The sequence below is a fragment of the Equus asinus genome, chromosome 20 (genome assembly GCF_041296235.1).
Source record: "Equus asinus isolate D_3611 breed Donkey chromosome 20, EquAss-T2T_v2, whole genome shotgun sequence".
Taxonomy (NCBI): domain Eukaryota; kingdom Metazoa; phylum Chordata; class Mammalia; order Perissodactyla; family Equidae; genus Equus; species Equus asinus.
This window is the reverse complement of record NC_091809.1, coordinates 61745396-61767957: the sequence shown is the minus strand read 5'-3', so window position 1 is coordinate 61767957 and position 22562 is coordinate 61745396. Positions and strand designations below refer to the sequence as shown.

At 35.8% G+C, this 22562-nt stretch overlaps 1 protein-coding gene across 3 annotated transcripts in view; it reads left to right on the top strand.

Moving 5' to 3' along the window:
• The window catches only part of CNTN5 (contactin 5), a 1141798-nt gene that overhangs the window by 1006151 nt on the left and 113085 nt on the right, over positions 1-22562 (top strand). For all 3 annotated transcript variants that reach the window (XM_070490393.1, XM_070490391.1, XM_070490392.1), the window contains 2 exons: positions 4358-4485; positions 6720-6895. In XM_070490393.1, the coding sequence (XP_070346494.1) occupies positions 4358-4485; positions 6720-6895 (304 nt within the window). The remainder of the gene's footprint in view (positions 1-4357; positions 4486-6719; positions 6896-22562) is intronic.

Genomic DNA, 22562 nt, shown 5'->3' with positions numbered 1-22562 from the left:
ACTTAAAACCACAATGAGATTCTACTACCTACTTATTATAATAGCTAAAATTAAAAAGACTAACCATATCAAGTGTTGCAAGAACTCTTATATAATGCTGCTAGGAGTGTAAGGGGGTACAGCCACATGGAAATAGTGCGGTAGCTTCATAAAAAGTTAAACATGAAACATACACATAAACCAGATGATCCAGTCATTACAATCCTGAGTATTTATCCCAAAGAAATAAAAGCAAATACTGTATCCATGAAATACTTGTACATGGATGTTAATAGCAGCTTTATTTGTAATAGATCCAAGATGAAAATTGCCAAGTATCCACCAAAAGGTAAATGGATCAACAAGTTGTGGTATATACACACAATGGAATACTATTTAACAATAAAAAGGAATGGATTGCTGATCATTGCAACAGCACAGATGAATTTCAATTTTGTATCAACTTTATTATGCTGAGTGAAATAAACTAAACAAAAAGGGGCTTATAATGTTATGATTCCATTTATATAAAATTCTGTAAAAGTACAAACTTGCTATAGTGACAGAAAGCAGATGAGTAGGTGCCTGGTGATAGACATGGTGTGAGAAAAGGCTAGGGGAGAGAAGGGAACACAGAGATACTTTGGAGGTGATGTATATGTTAACGATCTTGCCTGTAGTGATGGTTTTATGATTGCATCCATTTGTGAGAACTTTTCGAAGAGTATACTTTAAATATGTGAGCTTATTATATGCCTATAACACCTCAATAAGGCTGTTTAAAAAATTGGCAGCTTCCCCATTGACCTTAAAATAAAGACCAGACGTTTCCCGTGGTATACTAGGTTCTACATAATTTTGCTCCCTGTCTACCTCCCTAATCTCACCTTGGGCCACTACCCGCTCACCTTTATCTGCTGCCATTATAATTGGTTCTTCAAGGTTTTGTGATCCTTCCCACCTCAAGGCCTTTGCAAATGCTATCCCCTATGCTTTCCCACACTTTGCCTGGTTAACTTCCTCTCATCACTCCGTTCTCAGCTCAAATATTACTCTCCCCAGAAAAGACTTATCAAACATCCTAAATAGTTGATGTTTGCACAGTGAGAAGTTTTCCTGGCACCCTCTACATTTTCCTTTTTAAAATTTGTCACAAATTTTATTCACATTTTTAATACATTTTCAATTAATGTCTGCACACACTACTAACATATAATAATTTACATATATTATCTAGTTAATACTTTTAAAGAACTAGTTATATATAATTATGACAGTTTTCCATATAAAGAAAAAGATTAAGTAACTTTGTTTAAGATGACACACATACTAGTCAATGGCAGTGGTTTGAATCTAACCATCTCTGACTTTAAAGCACATGGTCTCAATTAATGATTAATGATCCTATGATATGATATCCATTATGATCTAACACCAGAAAGAAATCTAATCTGGAAGGTAAAGCATAAGCTTTAACCAATATGGCAGCAGGTAAATAGGTGGTACTCCCAGGCAAGAAGTGTACTTGGAAAGATCTAAACTAGGTTGTGTGGTGTTTGACAGGTAAGCCAGACATGGAAATGGAAGATCCAGAAAATAGTCCTGAAATTTGGAAATCAGGATGGGCGTCAAGGAACTAGCAATGAATCTTTGCAAGATAGGGTAAGCACAATGCTATCCTAGGTAGACTGTGGTACAGGGCAGATTAACAAGGCAGAGATCCAGTAATCAAATGCAAGATGAGAACCAAGACATCTCCAGGTCTAGGCAGAAACTCGTGGAGAAGTTTAGAGACCAGAATATAGTACGCATGGCGATACTGAATGCTAGAACACTGGTCTGCATTTCTAAAATCTCTCCCTACCCACAACAGAACTTCGCTTCACCACTCCCTTACCACCTTACTCCAAGTTCAAGGATGTCTCAGAAGAATTAGTCTCCAAATTTAAAATTCCAAATGTAGGAGTCGCATGGTAATAACAGAGGAGAGAAGACAGATAAATAGGCTGGAAATTGCAAGGAAATATTAATTCAGTATTCAATTATGTAAGTAATTATGTGTGCAATAGCCAGACATTATAATGTAAATCACATTCATTGTCTAAGCTATTTTTTCTTTTCTAAGTTAAAAAAAATGAGCTCATCTGATAAGGATTTGCAATTTGCATCAGTAGACAGGCTTCTGGTTAAATGACACTGCCACTTGACAGATAAAAAGCATCATGGTATTCAGAATTCTTCATCCCCCAAGTGGATCAATGGCCTAAAGTACAGGGGTGTTCATAAACTATCTTTAAAAGGAGAATATAATATATTGCCTCCTGTCAGTGAGAAAGGACTTACCCTAAATCAAGAGCTGAAATACTGCCAGTATCTAAGATACATTTATTTCTTTAAAGGAGGTGAACTTTTAAGCCAAACGTCTCACCTGCAAGAATAAAATTTATGTTGATCAATAAAATCCAGACATGTTCAAGATATTAACAATCTGCACAAATTATAATAATTTAGCTAAATTTCAACAAAGTTTGTCATTTTCACTAGAGAATTCCTGTTTGTTTACAAAAAGTGTAATTTTTGCCTTCCAATATATCTTTTTGTATCATGTATATCTTTGGGATTGAAATAAAATAAATACATTATATTCTTTTTTTTTTAGTGAGGAAGATTGGCCCTGAGCTGATATCTGTTGCCAATCTTCCTCTTTTTGCTTGAGGAGGATCGTCCCTGAGCTAATATCTGCACCAATCTTCTTCTATTTTGTACGTGGGACACCACTACAGCTTGGCTTGATGAGCAATGGGTAGATCCGTCTCCGGGACCCAAACCCATAAACCTGGGGCCACTGAAGCAGAGCATGCGAACTTAAACACCATGCCACCGAACCAGCTCCTATATTCCATTTTTGTAGAAATTGAGCACTTTATAATTAATGAACAGAGTTTTTCATTGACCATCTTGAATGGATTATATAACTTTTAAAGGCACTGTGTTCCCCAAATGCCTCAAGTTAGTATCCTTCCTGGACATAAATTGCAAAATCAGGTTCTCTATTCCTAGTTTGGCTTACTTTTAAATTTGTCTCCCTTTTTACATGTTGTAAGTCAAGTCTGATCCATACTGAAGACGATGAGATGTTTTTAAACTGGTATCTTTATCGATGAAAATATATTGTGTAAATTCACAAACAATATTCGTCAGCCTAGAATCTAATTCAATCGTTATGACATTCAAAGCTCTCAATAACCATCAGTTCTGGGTGATTGGCAAGATAGAGTACAAATTTTAAAATAACATAAAAGATGTTAACTAAAGAGATTTAGCCATTATTCTTCAATCTTAAGTGGTTTAATATTATCATATTGCCATGGAGTAAGCTATTCTTTTCGGCACTGGGAGGATCCAGTTTTAGGATTTTAAGTTCAGTGGGGTCACTTGTTTCTTAGCAAAAACAGCACAGCCTTTTACTTCCTCTCTCCTAAAAAGAAGTCGGTCCAAACTCTAGCAGCATATCAAATAAGACCACTACAGCCGCTTCTGTGATGTTTGAGGTTGCTTAAGTAGGTCGATGCACTGGTGAAATATATATAATGGGTTATCTTTTAGGAATATGGAAGGGAGACAAGGACAAAAGTACTAATTAAATTTGAAATCTGTATATTTCTGGAATGATGAAAACACAGGAGAATACGGTAATCCCAAATGTCAACCTCATTTTCACCGAACTTCTAAAAATTTTTAATAATGCTTTAATCTTTCACCTTTATACAAGACTCAAGGTCCACTTTTAACAAAGGTCTCAAAAGAACCCAAATGCAAACTCAGATATCATGTTTTTATGTTTAAAAAGTGCAATGTGAGCAGCCCAGGTGTCAGGCTCATTTTCATACCCTTGCTGCGTGGGTGGCGCACGAGAAACCGCCATAAATCATCTCTTGGCTGTACACAATTAATTTTATGTTCTGTACTTCTCCTCTGTTTTTATGCTGTTTCTTTTTATATTTGATTTTTGAGGTCACCCTTGGTTTGAGGTGAAATACCCAAGCTTACTATTAAAATATCACTGGGTGATATTATAAGTTTTAATAACGATATTCAGGGTCACTTTTTTCCGCAAGTTTTAAAATTAACTGTCAAAAAAGTGTCAAAAGAAAAATAACGCTTAACACTAACCCTTTTAAATATAGGAAGATATTAAGTGGGTTTACTGAGTAATTTCTTGAAGGGTAAAACATTTCTACTATGACTGTATATTTTCACAGTGATCCTTTCTCTTATTTATTGTTACCTTGGAAGTGGTTTCGACTTCATCAGAGTTTCTTACCACTTAGCCGATTTGCAGTAAAACAGGAAAAAAATCTTTTTTAATAATTTTCAGAATAGCTATTCTTCCAGACGGGACTCTACGGATCTTAAATGCTTCTAAATCAGATGAGGGAAAATACATTTGCCAAGGGGAAAATGTCTTTGGTTCCGCTGAAATCATAGCTTCAGTATCTGTAAAAGGTAAGAAAACGTGGCTAAATGTTTTATGAGCATAGTTTCATGATCTTTATCAGACAATGAATAAATATACTATGCATGTGTACATGTTTGCACGTCTGGGTGTGCATGCTCCTGTTGATAAGATCCATTGCAAACCTAGAACTAACCCAGCCAAACTGTCCCTTTCCATTATTTAGGGGACCATAAAGGAAGGAACGCCTTCTTGGTAGAACTGTAAATATTTCGCTCTGAACAAAATACGTGATAAAGAAAACTTTCTGAAGTTTTAATTGATGTCTCAAAATTTAAAAGTATGCCAACACTATAAAAATATTTTTCCTCCTCCAAGATTAATTTTAGCATCAATCATTCATATGCCTGTGTTACTACTTCAGTTGGGGATTTGGGGCAGAAAGGAATAGCAGAAGGAGCAGGTGAATGTACGGTGTCAGAGTGTGCATCAGATAACCTCATACCACAGCTGTTCTTTGATGTTTGCATCCGTGGGATTTTTTAGGATTATAAATATTGCTGCTTAAATGTTTCTCTTAGCTTTTTAGTTCTAAAGTGAACTAGATTTCAGCCTAGAACCTTCTTTTGAGACTACATGTCTTTGTTTAGTACTAAGAAAATCTTGTATCTTAGGCAGTCCCTTCAACTGGCAAAGGAATATTTTTCACAATTGAACTACATTCTTAATAATTTTTTCCATTTGTGTATGTGTTGCATAGTGACTCATATTTGGACATAAAAATATAGAAATGTTTATTTTTCTCTTTAGAAATAGAAATGTAATTAAAATAGCTGGCACTCTGATATTTTAGAAAAGAGGCAAACATAAATGGAAGGAAGAAGCATAATTTAAAAGATGTCCTCGTTTATAGCATACATTCCTGGAATCCAAGTCTGTCCTCTAGGTCGTGTCTTATTCCTTCTCTGTGCAAAACAATCTTTTTTGTAATTAGGCAAGGCTGGATTCACAGACTCTTTCTTAATAATAACAAAAATATTTTCTGTTAATTACAAGTTAAATGGAATGTTTAGTTACTCAGACCGTTCCAGTTCTCACAAAGTTTAAACGACAGTTTGCTGTGATTGTCTGTCTTGTCTGATGAAGCCAGAACTTAGAATGCTGCACGGAATATCAGCTTCTGGAATGTTAGTATTTACAGTGGCATTCCTTTGCTGGTATTGCACGTTCCTCTGAGTGACTGCTTACAAGGATGTTGCATATTAAAGGATCTTATCAGCCGTTAAGAATGACACTTCATCAGACTGTGCTATTGCCAACAATAGAGCTAGAATAGGAAAATTAGGCTAATTTTTAATCATTTATGTCAGTCTTCTTGAGGTGCCTACAATCAGGAATCTAATTAGGAAAAAAGACAAAATCAAAATCTTATCTTCATCACCTCTCTACTTTATTCCGAAAAGCACATCATATTGCAGCTGTTTGATCACCAGCTTAAATAACCCTTAGATACACAGCCGGTGTTAGCCTTAACGATTCAAACTTGCTCTAAACCCAATAAAAAGGTATCTATTTTTTAAAAATGTAACTGAATCATTAAAAAATTAAACATAAATATTTTTTTCTCAAAAGACATTTCTACTCAGTCTTTTGCCTTTTCTTTTTAGATCTCAAGTAAAACATCTACAATCTATCAAAAGGCTATTTTATAATCAGCCAGTCGTGCCTCCTCGACTCCTTTTCTACTCATGAGAGGGTTTTGTAGGCTGTAAAGCAAATGAAAGTGTTCTAGTAGTCATAGCATATTTTTATCTCTGTTAAGACAGTAATTTGCGGGAAGGTGCTTCCTATAACCTTCAAAGAAGTAAACTGCCCTGAATTCTTCCTCCTTAGATGTGGAGCCTTTTTTATTGTAAAAATCCTTTTATTGATACTTGATGATCCTTGAAGGTGGGCGGGGAGGTTCCAGCCTCTTTTTTCTAGTTTTCCTCCTCCCAGAATGCCAAATCCTCTTTCTAGTTATGCAGTCTCTCATCTTTTTTGTCCAAGTTGACTTAATAGGGACAGGGACTTAAAACCATTAGTCCCCACAATAGAAAAGCAAAATGCGCTAGTATTCAAAAAGGGGATATTTCAATTAATAATAGTAGTTTATTTACAGATGTGTATCTGGAGCAACTGCAGTGCATACATTCTTGAAGTTTTTCTCTATTATTTAAAGTATAGAATGCAAGGAAATACTACATGTTGATTACACTGATTAACATATTTTTTATTTCTATAGAACCTACAAGAATAGAACTTACTCCTAAAAGAACAGAGTTAACAGTGGGAGAAAGTATCGTCCTTAATTGCAAAGCGATTCACGATGCTAGTTTGGATGTCACTTTCTACTGGACGCTAAAAGGACAGCCTATCGATTTCGAGAAAGAAGGTGGACATTTTGAAAGCATCAGGGCCGTAAGTTAACATGCTTTTATTTTTTGAGTAATAATAATTTCAGAAATTCAGACTCAAATGTAAAAACTTTCTTATCTATGAAATGCTAAGGAGAAATAGGAAAAAAATCAATTTGATTTAAACAACTATTTTCATTATTTTATGTTTACATCAAAATGAAAGTAATAATCATCTAAAAAATCCCAGTAAAAAATTGGGAATACTTCTTTTTGCAAATCTGGTTTCTTTGCCACTTTTATTTATTTATGAATATTGTCAATATTTACACGCCACTTCTCAAAAGTTATGTTGCTACATAAAATGGCTAGTGTTATTTGAAGCATTCTTAACAGTAATTATGATACAATAAATAAATGAAATAAGCCTGCCTGTCCTACTCCTTAAGAAATAGTAGTTTCTCACAGGCTATCAAGCTTAAACATGCAACCCATATTCAGAAATGCACGTTAGCCTTACACGTTCACAGACATACTCATTTTTTGTCAGCCTAATCTTTTCTTTGTAATATCTTCTTTTAGTTTACATATCTAAGTGGCAATCAACTAAATAGAGTGGGAAATCTTTTGAACCAAATCCTTTAGAACTATCGCGGTGTCTTAACTCGAAAGAGAAGTGAAAAAAAACCCACCTTCCTGTTTAACCTAACAGAGTAACACAATGACAGAAGGAGAGAGAGAAAAGGATGGAAGTAGTGTGGCAGAGAGACATTTTGGCTGGTATATCCGTTCTATATTAGCTAAAGAGATGTGTCCAAGTATAATTTATGCCTACAAATCCAATTTACATGCTGCCATATACTCATTAATAGCAGTTTATTCTTCTCCAAACACTTTGGGAAGCACTGGAAAATCACAGCTGTAGTGAGCCCAAACATATAAAACTCAGTTTGGATTGAATTTCATGTTAAAGGTAATACGATGTAGTGAAAAAACTCTTAGATCCAAAGTCACGAATTTTCTGAATCAAGTCCCAACTCAATCCCTAATTAACTGTGTAACAAAAAGCCAGTCACTTGACTCGCCTGGGCATTAATCTCAGAGAGAAGAAAAGTGAACGAACTGGACCAGATAATTTCCAAGATCCCTTCTCATTATAGAATTTTATAAATTTATATTAGTGGAAGAGTAAAGAGGAGCTCTATTTCTTGCATCTTTCAATGTAACCAAGGTTAAACATTTTCTTGCAAGTTATTCCTTTTATCCTGGTTTGCTTTGCAATTAATGGAAGGCATTATAAGAAACAATTATATACCAATTGCATTGTTCACCTCTCACTAAATAAATTAATTTTAATTATTAATGGTTATGTTGTATGCAAAATATTTAGATCATGTTAAATTAAACTCATTTTCCTCTGATTTGTGACTTTCCTTTCTCCTTTACCCTGGGTTAATAATTCCTTCCAAATTGTGATCAAATTTTATGCCATGAATGTCAGAAAACAGAACCAGAAAAATATGATACAAAAATATCACATTGAAAACAAAAAATATACCATCAAAATATATCTTCTTAAGATTATCTGTAAACATTCATTTTGAGTGATTAGATATATAAAGTAAAAATATGTCTAAAATAAATATTGGTTTTTCTTCATATAAATTAAGTAGACCCCCTCTTTATTTTAAAATACCAATACAGAAATTAATGGTCCTGGTAAAATTAGATGAATTCTTGTTTTTATCTCTTAGACATTACCACTTTAGTTTGATGTCATTCATTGGTATCAATAAATACATTTAATCCTTTTCATAAGGTTAGCAGTTAATAATAACTGCTATATCCCTCTTTACATATATGCTGTTCTTGCCCTTGAGAAGTACAAAATTGACTCCTTACTCCATTCAAGCCCATATTGTTATAAGCCATGTTAAAATTAGGCTCTGGATGGCAGACAGTGATAATTAAGTATAGCATAGAAGAATAAAGCAAATTGTCATATTGAGAAGTGAGAAAAATATTTAGCTTTAAGGTAATGTAGGACTTATCACTTTTGTATATTTAGAATAGTTAATGGAAATATGCATGTACTTAAAAAATATTTGGAAGCTTCGAAACTTCAAAGTGTAAAAGAAATTATCTATTCCTTTTCTCCCAATTGCTTCAAACACTGATTGGGTCCTGGCTGACTTCAAGGACATACACTGGAGAGAATTCCATTTTAGGACACTAAAAAGGCAGAGAGAAAAAAGAAAAACATTCTATCACCCTTCTACCCTTCTGCTTGTAAAATAATATGTTGAGAAATAATGTTTTAAGAAGAGGAATCAAGTGTTATAAAGAAGGGAGATTTGGGAAGGCCTCCGGACTTGCCAACATCTTCTGTTTAAGAGCCAGGTGGGGTCATCTATGGCCTGCTCTGAGTTTCAAAGGAGAGCCCCTGAAGGGACCTTAGGGCCTACGCTGGCCCAGCAGAGTGAGAAAGCCAAATGGGATTCAGGGACTTAAGCAGGAATAGAGTGTGCCTCTGGCTGGAGACTTTCTAGATTAACTGCCCTGGGACCTAACCCACCAGTAGGTGACCAAATGGGGATGAATCAAGAGAAAGGGGAGGTATACTTTTTAAGCACATTAACCCTGCGTAGTGTCAAATGAATCAATCAAACCTCTTGGCGGGGAGGGGAAGATACTAATGGTGTTGATATTTAGCATCGTACAGATGCCAAAATATAGCTTAATTAACTTCTCTATCTTTCAATTAATTGTACTGGTGTCTTTCTACACAGTCGTTGGTTTGTAAGGAAAGCTCTAGGCAAATTTTTATATGTAGCTTTTATAATATCTATATGCAATGCACATTGTTATCTTTTAAATAAAATAGTGCTTTTGGACTGCATTTTATGAGTGAATAGGTAAATATATAATTGCATCAGGTTAAAAAAATAATAGCTACTGCTTTGAAATTTAAATTAAAACATCTATAATGAAAATGCTGCTGTTTCTCCTGCTCTCTTTACTTAGGCATGTTTTACCAACCCAGCAATTTGACTGATTTGAAGTGAATCCATTATTGAAGCCACTGTTAAAAGGATCCAAGCAATCAATTTGTCCATAAATGTTTGATCCAATTCACCTGATTCACTTTTTTGGCAATGATATAATGAACTAACTGAATGTGGCAAATAGTGAGGCTATTCTTAAGATTTTAATTTCAATTCAATTTGACCAGCTAAGTGCTGTAGGGGATCCAAGTAAAAGACGTGGCCCTTCTCCCTTAAGAGAGCACGATTTAAGGGAAGAGACAGCAGGACGGACTAGTGACCTGCTGTAACCGTGCTATCAGCAGAGAACTCTGTGTACGCGGCTGGCAGGAGGAGTTGGTATTTGAACTGGACCTGGGTAGGTATGATTTTGCCAGGTGGCTAGGAGAAGAAACTGCATTTCAGACAGAGTGAGCATGGGGTGCAAAGACAGAAAGGTGGAAGAGTTTAGAGCTGGTTCAGGGCCAGTGTGGAAACGCTGGCTCTGACAGCATAGTGAGAGCACATAGCAGATGATAAGTCAATATTTGTTGAATAAATTTAAAGGAAAGCAGCAGAGGCCTCACTGTAAAAGGGACCAATTTCCAAGCCATGGAATTTGGGTTGTATTTAGAATGCAGCAAGCAGCCATGCGATTCAGCTTTGAGTTTTAGGAAGATAATTCTGACAGCTGTGTGAAATAGGGATTGAACAGCTTGCGGACTTTATGTCCAATCTAGACCAGATAAGCAGAGGTTACAATGAGGAGTCGACTGTTATAAGCTTTGGCCTTAAATAGCCATCCTGTTAATCAAACAAAGCATTTACAATTGAGTTCTGACACAATTATTTCTGTTGGTCAGAGGTCTGCAAGAACCTCTTCACACTCAGAATGTCTGAACAGCACCTGAGCATGGCCACGTGGCCCCAAAGCCACAGTCTTAATGGAGGATCCATTATTTTCCAGAGATATGAAATCCCTAATTATTCATTCAAGATGTAAGTTAGTTTTAATCCTTATAATGAATAAAGAACAGTTACATTGAATACCATGGAAACCTGCAATTTGCTCTGTTTTCTGGCAGAGGAAGAAAAACAAACGTTTGGCATCAGGATATCAGCTAAAGAAGTTGCCCTTTCGATTGTGAACTCTCCAAATATGCTAAATTGCAACTAAATGGGCAATCAAATCAAAATGCACTATTTGAATGGTCCTTCATATATACCAAATTCTCTGGTTAAACAGTACACTCAGGAAGGGAGAGTAGCGATATTTGACCACATTTTTTAATGAGGAGACTGACGCGCAAGACTTTTCCAGGCCACATGAACACTAAATTGTGGTTCCAAGGTTAAATACTCTATGATTTTTAAACTGCATTGTGTTGATTCTCATCTAGAAATCTTACCCTCTCCATATTAATTAGCCATTATGTGTTCAGCCATTGCCTATAAACTGTGGGAAATAAAAATAAAAGGAAGATTTGATTCTAGTCTTTAATAAATGTAACGATGACATAGAACACTAAGTAATTCAAGAAAAATATAACCAAAAAATTACTAATTTTTATTACAGCCAAATATTATTGAAGGCCAGAAAAGACAGCAATTAATGTGAATTTTTATCATTGTGGAGGAAAGCAAGAAAAGGAATTAATTGATCACCTACTGTATGTCAAATACTCAGCTAAAAATTATATATACAATAGTTCATCTATTCCTCATAACAATTGTTTAAAGCAATATTATTTGGCAGAAGGTGCTACCTGACCTAGACTCAGAGGATGGGTAGCATTAAGATAGGAAAAGAAGAAAGAGCAAGGCAACCTAAGATAGGAAAAGATATTAAATCTCAGAGTTGTAAGGGATCTTGGAGATTGCTGGATTTGTCCTAGGATGATACATGGATTCTCCGTCAGTATCGTTAGCTCGTCTGCTGTAACCCTTTTAGTGATGAGGAACTCACTCCTCTGAAATAGTTCATTCTGCTACCAACCAGATCCGAATGTCAGAAAGTTGGAAAGCAACAATAATTATGATCATCTGTATACCAAGCATCAGAACCACAAAGGAACATGCCTAATATTCATACTCATGTTTTTTGTGGAGTTTTAGGTATATAAAAAGGGGCAAGAACTGAAAACTTTCTAGCCTATGTCACTCTTCCTACTATGGTTACTTCTGTTCCTAGTTTATTGTTTTAGGAATTAGCATGTATTTCCTAAGGAGTAAAAATCTCAAAATAGAAGACAGTAAGTGCTCAACTGGCATCTTTTATTTCCTGATGGATAAATGTTAATTCTGATGGATAAATAATATAAAAATAAATGAAATCATTGGACACACTGCCAGGGTTTACTAAGGTGCAAAGCTCTGAGGATTTCCCAAGCATCTACTGCATCCTCTTCTTCATCATATTAGCAAGTATAAGTCGTGGAAGCCCTTTAGAACTACTCAAGAAGTATCAAAAGGGCAGAGGATCAGTAGCTCTACCAAAGGCACATGTTCTCTTTGGCTCATTCTGCTCACTAGCAATATTTGTACTTTAAAGTAATATGGCCTCCTGGACTCTGTGCTCCACCCTCTCCCTGCTGGCAAAGGGCTTGTCCTTCCTCATCACTCAATTTCTTGCCTCCTGGATCTTTGTCTTGCTCTGAATCCTGGCAACCAGGTAATCCACCAACTTTCTGTTATCTGCTATAATCTTTGGACTGCCACATATTTGCTTTAGAACACTTCTCTCCCAGTCTTTCACCTAACTTAACAAAAGAAGTCGTTTTGTCATTTTAATAGGAAAGAATAGTAGAGTAACCACCAGCCAAAGCTGCGGGCTAAAAAGGAGAAAGGTTACCCTCAAAGGCCTTAGAATTTTCTGACCATTCCAGGAAAGTGTAGCACATCCATTCTTCCCACTCGTCTGTGTTGGAGAATGTGCCTCTACCCGCTGTCTTCTCAAAGTGGTGGTAGTTCCCATAACAGAAAAAGAGTGTCCATCTTTTTTAGTTTGTGTATATCTTTCGCATAGTCATATGAACATGACCAAACTATGCCATTAAAATCTGTGATTCTATAACATTTTGTGAATTAAAGAAATAAGCTAAACTCTGAGGTCCCTAAAAGCAGAGGCTAATATGCTGTTTTATTTTTGATTACTTTGCACTATAGGTGTCCACAAAACAGCCACTCGATGTTCATTGAATAAAAAAATTAAAGCTTGAGATAAGGCATTTTCCCAGCTTAGCCAACTACTGCATTATTTCAGAGGTTTCAGCTTAATTAAATCCTGCATAAAATTCTGTTAAAACCTGTTGTTATAGCAGAATAGTTTATTTCCTTACTTTTTCACTTTTTACACAAAATTAGACTTTCGCTTTAGCACAGTTTGGAACTGAATGAAAGGTGACTACCTTAGCTGACATCTAAGATAGTCTATTATTGTGAGATCCTTCCTTAATTCCTGGGGGTGTCATCCAAGTAATCTGTGAACCACAATACCATCAGAATCACAGCTGGATAGTAACATCACGTCGATTAGCCACCTCCATTTTTACTCAGACTGGCAGATGATCCCACAAAGCAAAATTTGTAGTGCGCCTCTTCACATTTTGTAGTTTGTCAAATGTGGCAAAATTAGGTAAGGCCTCCAAAGTTATCATTTATGAAAAGACAGGCTTAGCCATCCAAGTCATAGGCCTCACTTTACTCATTTAAATACAGTCCACCAAAACAAGCCTTGGGGGTATGGTGTTGTGGTGAGGATATGGAACATTTTTTGTTCATTTAGAGCCCCCCTTTTTGACAGCTTCTTTATCTTTATGATACATTTACATAGAATTATGGGTGATATGAAAAGTTACCAGTTTCTCTGCAATGTTTTTTAGAGCAGAACTGCAAGTTTGTTTTTTTTGTTATTGTTTTTTTGAGAGAGAGAGGAAAATAAAGCTTCTTGATAGAGAAAGGCAGTCTTATGGTAGACTATGCTGGGAAAAATCAGATCAATAGCCTCTGTTCTGTGACCTCTGAGGAGATAAAAGGACATAAAGGACATGCTTCCCAGAGATTCTCTTCAGAACCAGCTGGGATGTTCCAGTTTATTGGATTGGGAAAAGCAAGGAATGAGAAAGAGAAAGCACTCCTTGGCTCTTAGCAGAATTTTGCTTTCCTAGATTGTAAACTCCAGAAATTAAATATGCTTTTAACTCACTAACTCCAGAAGTTGAGAAGTCCTTACATGTCTAGGACTCCATATTTTTCCCCTTTTGGAAGTTGTGTTTTTCTCCAAAATTATTTTTCCATTCCATGTATATATTAACTCAGACTGGATTTCCATAACACTACATTCTCCTTGGGTTGGTTGTTTTTAATCCAATCAAAGGATGAATTTAATCTGGAATAAAGTGCCTGTATCTTTGGAAATGTGACCGTTGGTAGGTCCCCATAGGTTTTGCAACCATTGTTATTGTTTTTAACCCTGAGAATGAAGTCTATCTGATTTATTTCAGTGATGTTTGTTAAACCAAATTCTCACCTAACTCTAGGTCATTTTCAACCTGTTGCTCAACAAACTTCTAATATAAATTGTCATGCAAAATAACACTCCAAATATTTTGAGTTTCAGTTTAGAATTTCCATTCTACTTATTCATTGTTTCCCTAAATTTCTATAACTATCCTGTAATTGTACATTGAAGAATAATCAATGGGTCTTGATGCTAGAACTACTTCCCCATCCCAATCTGACGAAGATTTATTTTTGTAAGACTGCAAAAATCTTTACAAGTTCTATAAGTACTAAACAGTTAAGAATGAATAAGTAAATAGATGCATAATATCAAGCCCACTCTTTAAGTTATAAAATTGTAACTTTCCAGTCATATCAAATGCCCGTCAAGTTACTGAAATGAGTACCTAAGTTATCTTCAGAGCCTAATACGTATCTTTTCTCAGTACTCCAATTTTGCACACAATCGCTGTTTGCTTTTGTTTGTTTCTTAAAAGACTGCTATTTAAATCTTGATAATTTGTGCAAATACTTCTATCTCCCTCTTGTTTTCTTGTAGTCTTCTCCCTTTCGTTATTCATATTGATTCATGGGCCTGTTCAAATGAATTGAATTAGGAAGGATAACTAACTGTGTCAATTTTAACTGAGGATACCATAGATCATCATGGTGGATGTCACGGCATGTTACCCAGATTTCCCTTTCAAGACTGAGGCACTCCTTCCACAACCCACTGAGAGTGTGGGAAGCTGACAGCTATCAGCTGGCTCCCTGTCTGCTAATTTTCCTCAGCCAAACAGACTTTTTGGCCTAAGTTATGCCCCACCCCACAGCCCATGCCCAAGGGTAAGGGTGATGAGTGCATAGGGATGGTTATAAAGGCCGAGTTTCTTGCCTCAGAGTAAGACAATTCTGAAGGGTCATCTCAGCTCCAGAGTTCCCTGTGGGATAAGCTGAGGCCTTTTTTGTGACCGCATCACAGTTAAACACCCCCTCTGCTCAATTCTACTTTCTTCATTTTCCCTACAAATGTTAATCCCAAAGGCATTCTTCAATGAAGTCTCCATCTCAGAGTCTGTTTCTCTGAAACTCTGACCTAAGACAGCCATAATGGCAAATGCCATCACCAAGAAACCTCTGGAAACCAGTATGAGTAACACAAAATGATAATAATAACAATAGCTATCATCCATTGAATGCTTGCTAGACACTTGGCAACAGGCTAAACTTTTCAAATGTTACTTCTCACAAATGCCCTACGATATAGGAATTAGTTTTGTTTTGGTTTAGGAGTTTTGCTTTTGATGGAAGAAAAAGAAATTCAGAAAAGTGCTCAACTTTCCCAAATTTAAACAATTGTTGCATAGGAGAGTTATTAGTCAAACTTGTCCTGAACCCCAATACAACAGTGTCCCCCAATATCTTCTCTCAAACCTAGAGCATATCTAGAACTACTTGAGGAGATAACATTTTAAATCTCCTACTTTTTCAATAAGTTTAATGCTAAATTGTATCATCTTGTAAATAATGTGGATAAATATGCTTCATCCATTTTATAATTTATGGGTGAATTATTCTCACTGCTGGTAAGATTTTCATATATTCATCCAAAATCACACACTCTTATAAAGTTTGTACTATGATTATGTGGTTACATTTACACTATACAAGTTCTTTTTTCTAATATTTGTAAACTTTACTACCTTGAGCAATCTCCTGTTCCTTTGCCAAAAATATGTTTCGATTATATATAATTATATTTTTAAAGCCAACCCTACAAGTCAGATTCTTCAACATTTGATTAATCATTTCAGAATAAACTAGAAACAGTCTCATTATCCAATTAAGACGTAGGCTAAAATACATAAATAGAATTTTACATCATGAAGAGAAATTTTGCCCTTCCTTTCTCTTACGTATTATTTTATTTGACTCTCACAACAACACTGTGAGTCAGGCAACTTACACAAAAAGAAGAAACTGAGCCTCAAGAAGAGGGGCGAAGGGCCTCACTGCTGAGGCGCTGAGAAATACAGCCTCAAGCATTTATGACACAGCCACCATTATCATTTAAGCTTCTTTCAGCTTAAAACTTCTTCGCTATAAATGATATTCCAAATCAGGTTTTATGTTTCAAAGCAAAGATATGAAGGACTCAAACTAGCTGTGATTTTTCACTGTGGCATTTTGAAAATCAAAGACATGGAAAGATTGTGTTTCTTCTCTGCAGTTTCATCTCTTTAACTGGACAAACCAGCCTATTTTTACCTTACTTGATCACTATTAAAACATTAAAGTCATATGCTCTGTAAGATCAAATCACCAAATTGTTAAAACTTTCTCCCATAAAATTTACTGACAATGAATTGAAGAACATCCTAAAATATCCTACTGCATTTGCCTCTTCAGCTGTTCTGTGGGTGTATTTTCCCATTAATTAAAGCTCACTCTTCTGGCCGCTGTAATTGTTTCATTTTATAGTGTGTGAACTCATTTTTATCAACTTCCCTTTTTAGTCTTTTGAAGATTCTTTCAAAATGCATATGAGATGCAATATGTTGCATTGCTTTTACTGCTGAAGATGAGGCCAAGAATGTAGAGTACAAAGGTGTGAACCATTCTCCTGAAGAAAATAGTTTCAACATTTGAGACATTTAAAATCATATCTGTTTTTACTGAGTATGTTACTTACATCATTGCTGGTTTCATGTGAGATTTTGGCCACCAAAATTCAGTCTTTAAGTCAGAGAGCTGGTAGGGTTTCAGATTCCTTCTTTTCCTCACCCCCAGTGCTTCCAGTGCTTCCATTATACCTTTCCCATCCCTCCACCAGAGCAAGTATCCAAATCTACTGTAAATATTGCTTACGTCCTTCCCTTCCACCTTTTACATTTCCAGAAGTTAGGAACATGCTTATTTTCTGAACTCAGTGTAGTACCCAGTGCATTAAAGACTAAATAAATATTCGTAGAGTTGCTAAAGGAAACAGCGAAGGTAGGGGTATATGAATTAAAAACTAGCCATTTAGGGGCTGGCCCCGCGGCTGAGTGGTTAAGTTCACGCGCTTCGCTGCAGGAGGCCCAGTGTTTTGTTGGTTCGGATCCTGGGTGCAGACATGGCACTGCTCATCAAACCATGCTGAGGCAGCGTCCCACATGCCACAACTAGATGGATCCACAAAAAGAATATACAACTATGTACTGGGGGGCTTTGGGGAGAAAAAGGAAAAAAAATAAAATCTTAAAAAAAAGAATCTGTCTCTATCAACCTACAACTTAAAAAGAAAAAAGAACTAGCCATTTAGAGTAGGTCATTTAGAAACAAATATTGACTGTAATATCTAAATAGCTTTTTTGTTTTCTGTTAACTGACGAAAGTTTGTAACTTCTATTCTAATTATAAGAACCATCAGTGATCCATAGTTTTACTCATTTTGCTTCACATGAAAATTTAAATATTTTTGATATTGTGCTAAAGGTAATTATTTTCTCTGGAAATAATAATCACAGGAGTTCTTAATAAAAGAGAAATATACAGTGGATTCTAGTTATCATGTTGCAGCGATACTGGTACGTTTTATAGGTTTTTTTGTGACTTTAAAAAGAATGCCCAATGTATACCTGTGTACCTATGGGATATAATTTAACCTGCAGAGTGATGAAATGCATAATATAAAAAGGCCTTTAATTCTAGAATTTTTACCTTGAAGAAATGATATATAAAAGAAGATTATTCTTTTTAATTGTTGAAAGCCTTGGTAAATAAAGGGCTGTCCTTATTCTCTAATACCACATAAGGTTTAGGAGTTTTATAAGCAAAGATTGTTCAGTTTTACACTTTGAATACTATTGATATGTGGGTATTGTATTTTAGACTGACTTCTGTATTATTTCTCAAAATGATTTTCAAAGAATTGGGGTTTTGAGAGGCTATTATTCTCAAGACATTTTTGGAAATCTACCTTTATTTAGCAATTTCTCTTTCTGCATCTGTTTTGTATTCAATTCTAAAGGGGGCCTAAGTGTTATGATGTGTTTAGCTTTTAGCTTTTCAAAATCCTCTAGTTTCTTCTATGGACTATTTTTATCATATTACCATATAAAAGTGACTTTAGAAGTCTAGAATTAACAACTCTAATAGTTGTTAGCCTCTCAAAGATGTAGGTAGCCTCTCAAAGATGTTTTCTGTCTTGGAAAAGGAGCAATAGGAAATTTTAGAAAGAAATATTGAGCTATTATTATTCATTTCCTTTCTTCATCTGCTATCCCTTATATGAAGGAAGTAGAAAAGATCAATTTAGAGAATTTGGAAAGCATGACACTGTTATCTTTAATGAATAATTGATGACTCTATAGAGTATCAGTGTATAATACAGGAATTCTGAATTTATCTCAGTTCCACAAAGATTTACTGAGCATCTATACACTAGGCACCTGTCCAGGAACTGAGGATTCTATAGGAATCAATAACAAACATTTTATGGGAGGCTTATCAATATAACTGAGATGATAGAAAGCTACCTTTGAGGAGCTTAGAGTCTTACAGAGAAACAGACGTATAAACCGATATGTGGCAAGAGCAATGGAAGACGTATGCTCAGGGAATTCAGTCCAAGTTACACATCATCCAACCTGTGGAAACAGAACAGACTTCCTAGACCAAGTAATACCTGAGCCTATTCTTAGAAAGAATAAGGACCATTGCAGGCAAAGCAGCGAGAGGAAGCAGAAGGGGAAAAGACATTGAGGTAGAGACTGACCATGAGGAAAATATGAAGGACACTAAGGTTTCGTCTGCCAAATCCCAATAACAAATGGTGAGACCTACAGCTAAAGCAAACCTCATCTAATACGTTACTATAGTAATTCTACTTTAAAGAAAGCTTCTCATACTCATCTATGAACAGTAAGTAAAAGACCATGATTATTCTTGGTTCCAATTATAGCAAGTTACATATTCCCAGCAAAAATAAAGCTGCCAGATTTTTCCAAATTAAATCCAGGGATAAATTTTATGTTGCTTGGCATAAGTATATGTGTTTTACATAAATTTGCATATTGCTTGAAGCTTTCTTTGGGGTAATAAAAAAGAAATTAACTATTACAATGCTAAGATTTGATATTCAGGGTCATTGAGATAATTCCCTGAGAAGCCCTATGTGATTTTTTTCAGGAAGCTGCTTGTTATTCTAGATGCAGTTCTAAGAATGCAGTGCAGTTAAGGAAAACAGGAGCTAAAATCAGAATTTCTCCTTCCTTCCACATTTATTCTTTTACAATATTATGTATTATTTTTGCAGAAGATTAGCCCTGAGCTAACATCTGCCACCAATCCTCCTCTTTTCGCTGAGGAAGACTGGCCCTGAGCTAATATAGGTGCCCATTTCCTCTACTTTATATGTGGGACACCTGCCACAGCATGGCTTGACAAGTAGTGTGTAGGTCTGCACCCAGGATCCGAACTGGCAAACCCTGGGCCGCCAAAGCGGAATGTACAAACTTAACCACTGTGCCACTGTGCTGGCCCCACAACATTATGTATTTTTGAGGACAGGAATCAGACCTATCTTGCTAACCATTGCCAGCATCTAGCATCATGCCTGACAGATTATTTGCTAAATAAAGTGTTTGTTAAATTAATTATTATATAAACAAAACAGAATTTTATATGTAGCCATGTTCTCATTTCCTTGCTCATCTGCTTAACTACCACACACACACACAAAAAAAAAACAATGTGACTATACCAATATCAGGAAAATTTTTAATACATTTATTCACTTTACAAAAACTTAACAGTTACCTGTAATATGTATAGCACTATATCAGGGCAGGGAATAAAGCGTGATTTCTCCTTTCTAGAACTCTTAATCTAGACAGACTTTTAAACAACTCTTTAATGTGATAAGTGTTATAGTATTGAGACATTATACTGTTGAGAGAAATGAACTCTGGAGGAGAAATTTGAATTATTAACCAAGTATGTCATTGGCAGAACGACTTCTTCCCAAAATTAATGTTCGACTGAATTCAATTAAGTTCATTACTAAAGGTTATTCAATCAACTAGTATAAAGTAAGGTAATAATCTAACTGATAATTTTTAAATTACCCTAAAATCAAACTGTTTCTCATTATACACCTTACACATCTGTTAAACTGAAAGAATTAAATGTTTTGAAGCAAAATTAGCTAGAATAATTTAGAATGCATTAATTGTGAAGCTACAACATTGTACTAAACAGTTCAAAGATTTCATATCAAGAAGCCTGATGGAAACTATAAAATACTATATTTTATCCTTTTTAACTGAGGATAGCACCACCAAAAAGAAATAACATATTGGCAAAACTTGTTTTAAAGTACTTATTAAACATAGTGACAGTATTTCCTAAAAGTATTTCTGAAACCTGCACTCTCCTTGCCATTATCCATCTCTTAAATAGTAAGAAATACTGAAATACCTTTGGCTTTCCCTGAAGTAAGAGACTTTTGACAGGCTTTGCTCACTGTGCCCATCACGTTGTAAGGCTTCTGAACAGACTACTGCAATGTCTCTAGTGTTTAAAATAACTTTAGCTAGTGTTAGAGGTGCAAGCATTTCAGTAAAAATGTTCCATTTGCCTTTAAGAATAACCAGACAGAAAAAATTAAGGATTATTTTTTCTTAGCTAACTTTTTTTAGGTTTTGCCCCCACTGCTGTTTCTGACCAAATTTAGTCTCATACCAAAATTCTGACTGGAATAATCCATTGGTCTGTTTTATTTTTATATTTTAGATGTTGAGATATAAATATATTTAGAGAGGAGAAAATTTCAGTTTATATATCAATGGATACCTTTTGCACATCTCCTTTTGTTTCCTATGAATAACTGTAGAAAGGAATTGAAGAGTAGTTATCCTAAATATACACATAGAAGTGACCATAAAACAAACATAGTCTGTATCAGTCAGCTTCTGCTGCAAAATAAACCACCCAGAGCTTAGTTGCTTCAAACCACCATTTATTTAATTCATGGTTCTATCGGTTAGCAGTTTGGGCTGGACTTGGCTGGAGTCCATCCCTCTCAGCAAGGCTCACTCGTGCCTCTGTAGTCAGCTACCAGCTAACTTTGAGGCACTAATGTTGGGGATCACCTGGCTGTTTTCTGGGGCTACAAATGGGTGGGCCGTGTGTTTCTCATCATCCACCATGCAAGCCCAGACTTGTTCCCATGGAGGTCTCAAGGTTCTAAGATCAGAAGCCTCATATAATCCCTTAGGCCTAGGCTCAGAACTTACTCAATGTCACTTCTGTTGGTTAAAAATAAGTCATAAGGCCATGCCAGGTTCAAAGGGTAGAGAAACTCCTGCTGGGAGGAACTGCAAAGTGTGTGGCCGTTTTTGCAATCTACCACCATCTGTCCTCTGGTCATAGTTTTTTAATTTCTCTAGCTTGCAACCTTTATCCCAGGATTCACAAATGTCTCATTCAATCACTGTTCTCATTTCTGTTTCAGTTAGCTTTTGCTACAAAATAAACTCCACAAAATTTATGATCCAATTCTATGAGTCAGTAATTTGAACTGAACTTGGTTGTTTTTTCCGCTGCTCTCGATTGGGCTCATTAATGCATCTGCAGTCAGCTATTAGGTCAACTGGGAGTCATTTGGGGAGACAGCAGCTAGAATGTTATGTCTCTGTTCTAAGTGGTCTCTGCCCTACAGTAGGCTAGCCCAGGCTATGCCACGTGGTTGCCACAGAGTTCCAAAATAGCGATCTCCAAGGCACACGCACATTGCAAGCATCTGTATGTTCCATGTTTACTAATGTGTCATGGCCCAGTGCAAGTCACTTAGAGAGGCACAGTGAGTGTGGGAGGGGGTTAGCCAAGGGTATGGATCCAGGAAGGCATGAAAAACTTTGGACCATTACTGCCACAATCTACCACACAGTCTAAACAATTATCAGTGCCAAATGACCCTTAACTTCAGTTATGGTATCATTTTTAAGACCAAACTAAAAGCTAGATTATACATGTGGTGTTATATGGGGGAAAAAGTAAGCATTTGGAAAAATAATCATTTGCACAACCCTAAAATTCAATATGTGCTGTTACTAGCAACACAATCTGGGTCAACTGCTCTAACTAAATTAATCAGTCACTATCTAAATTGACCCTTTTTATTGAATTACATTAAGCCAGTCAAAGCACTGGATCTAGTTGTAC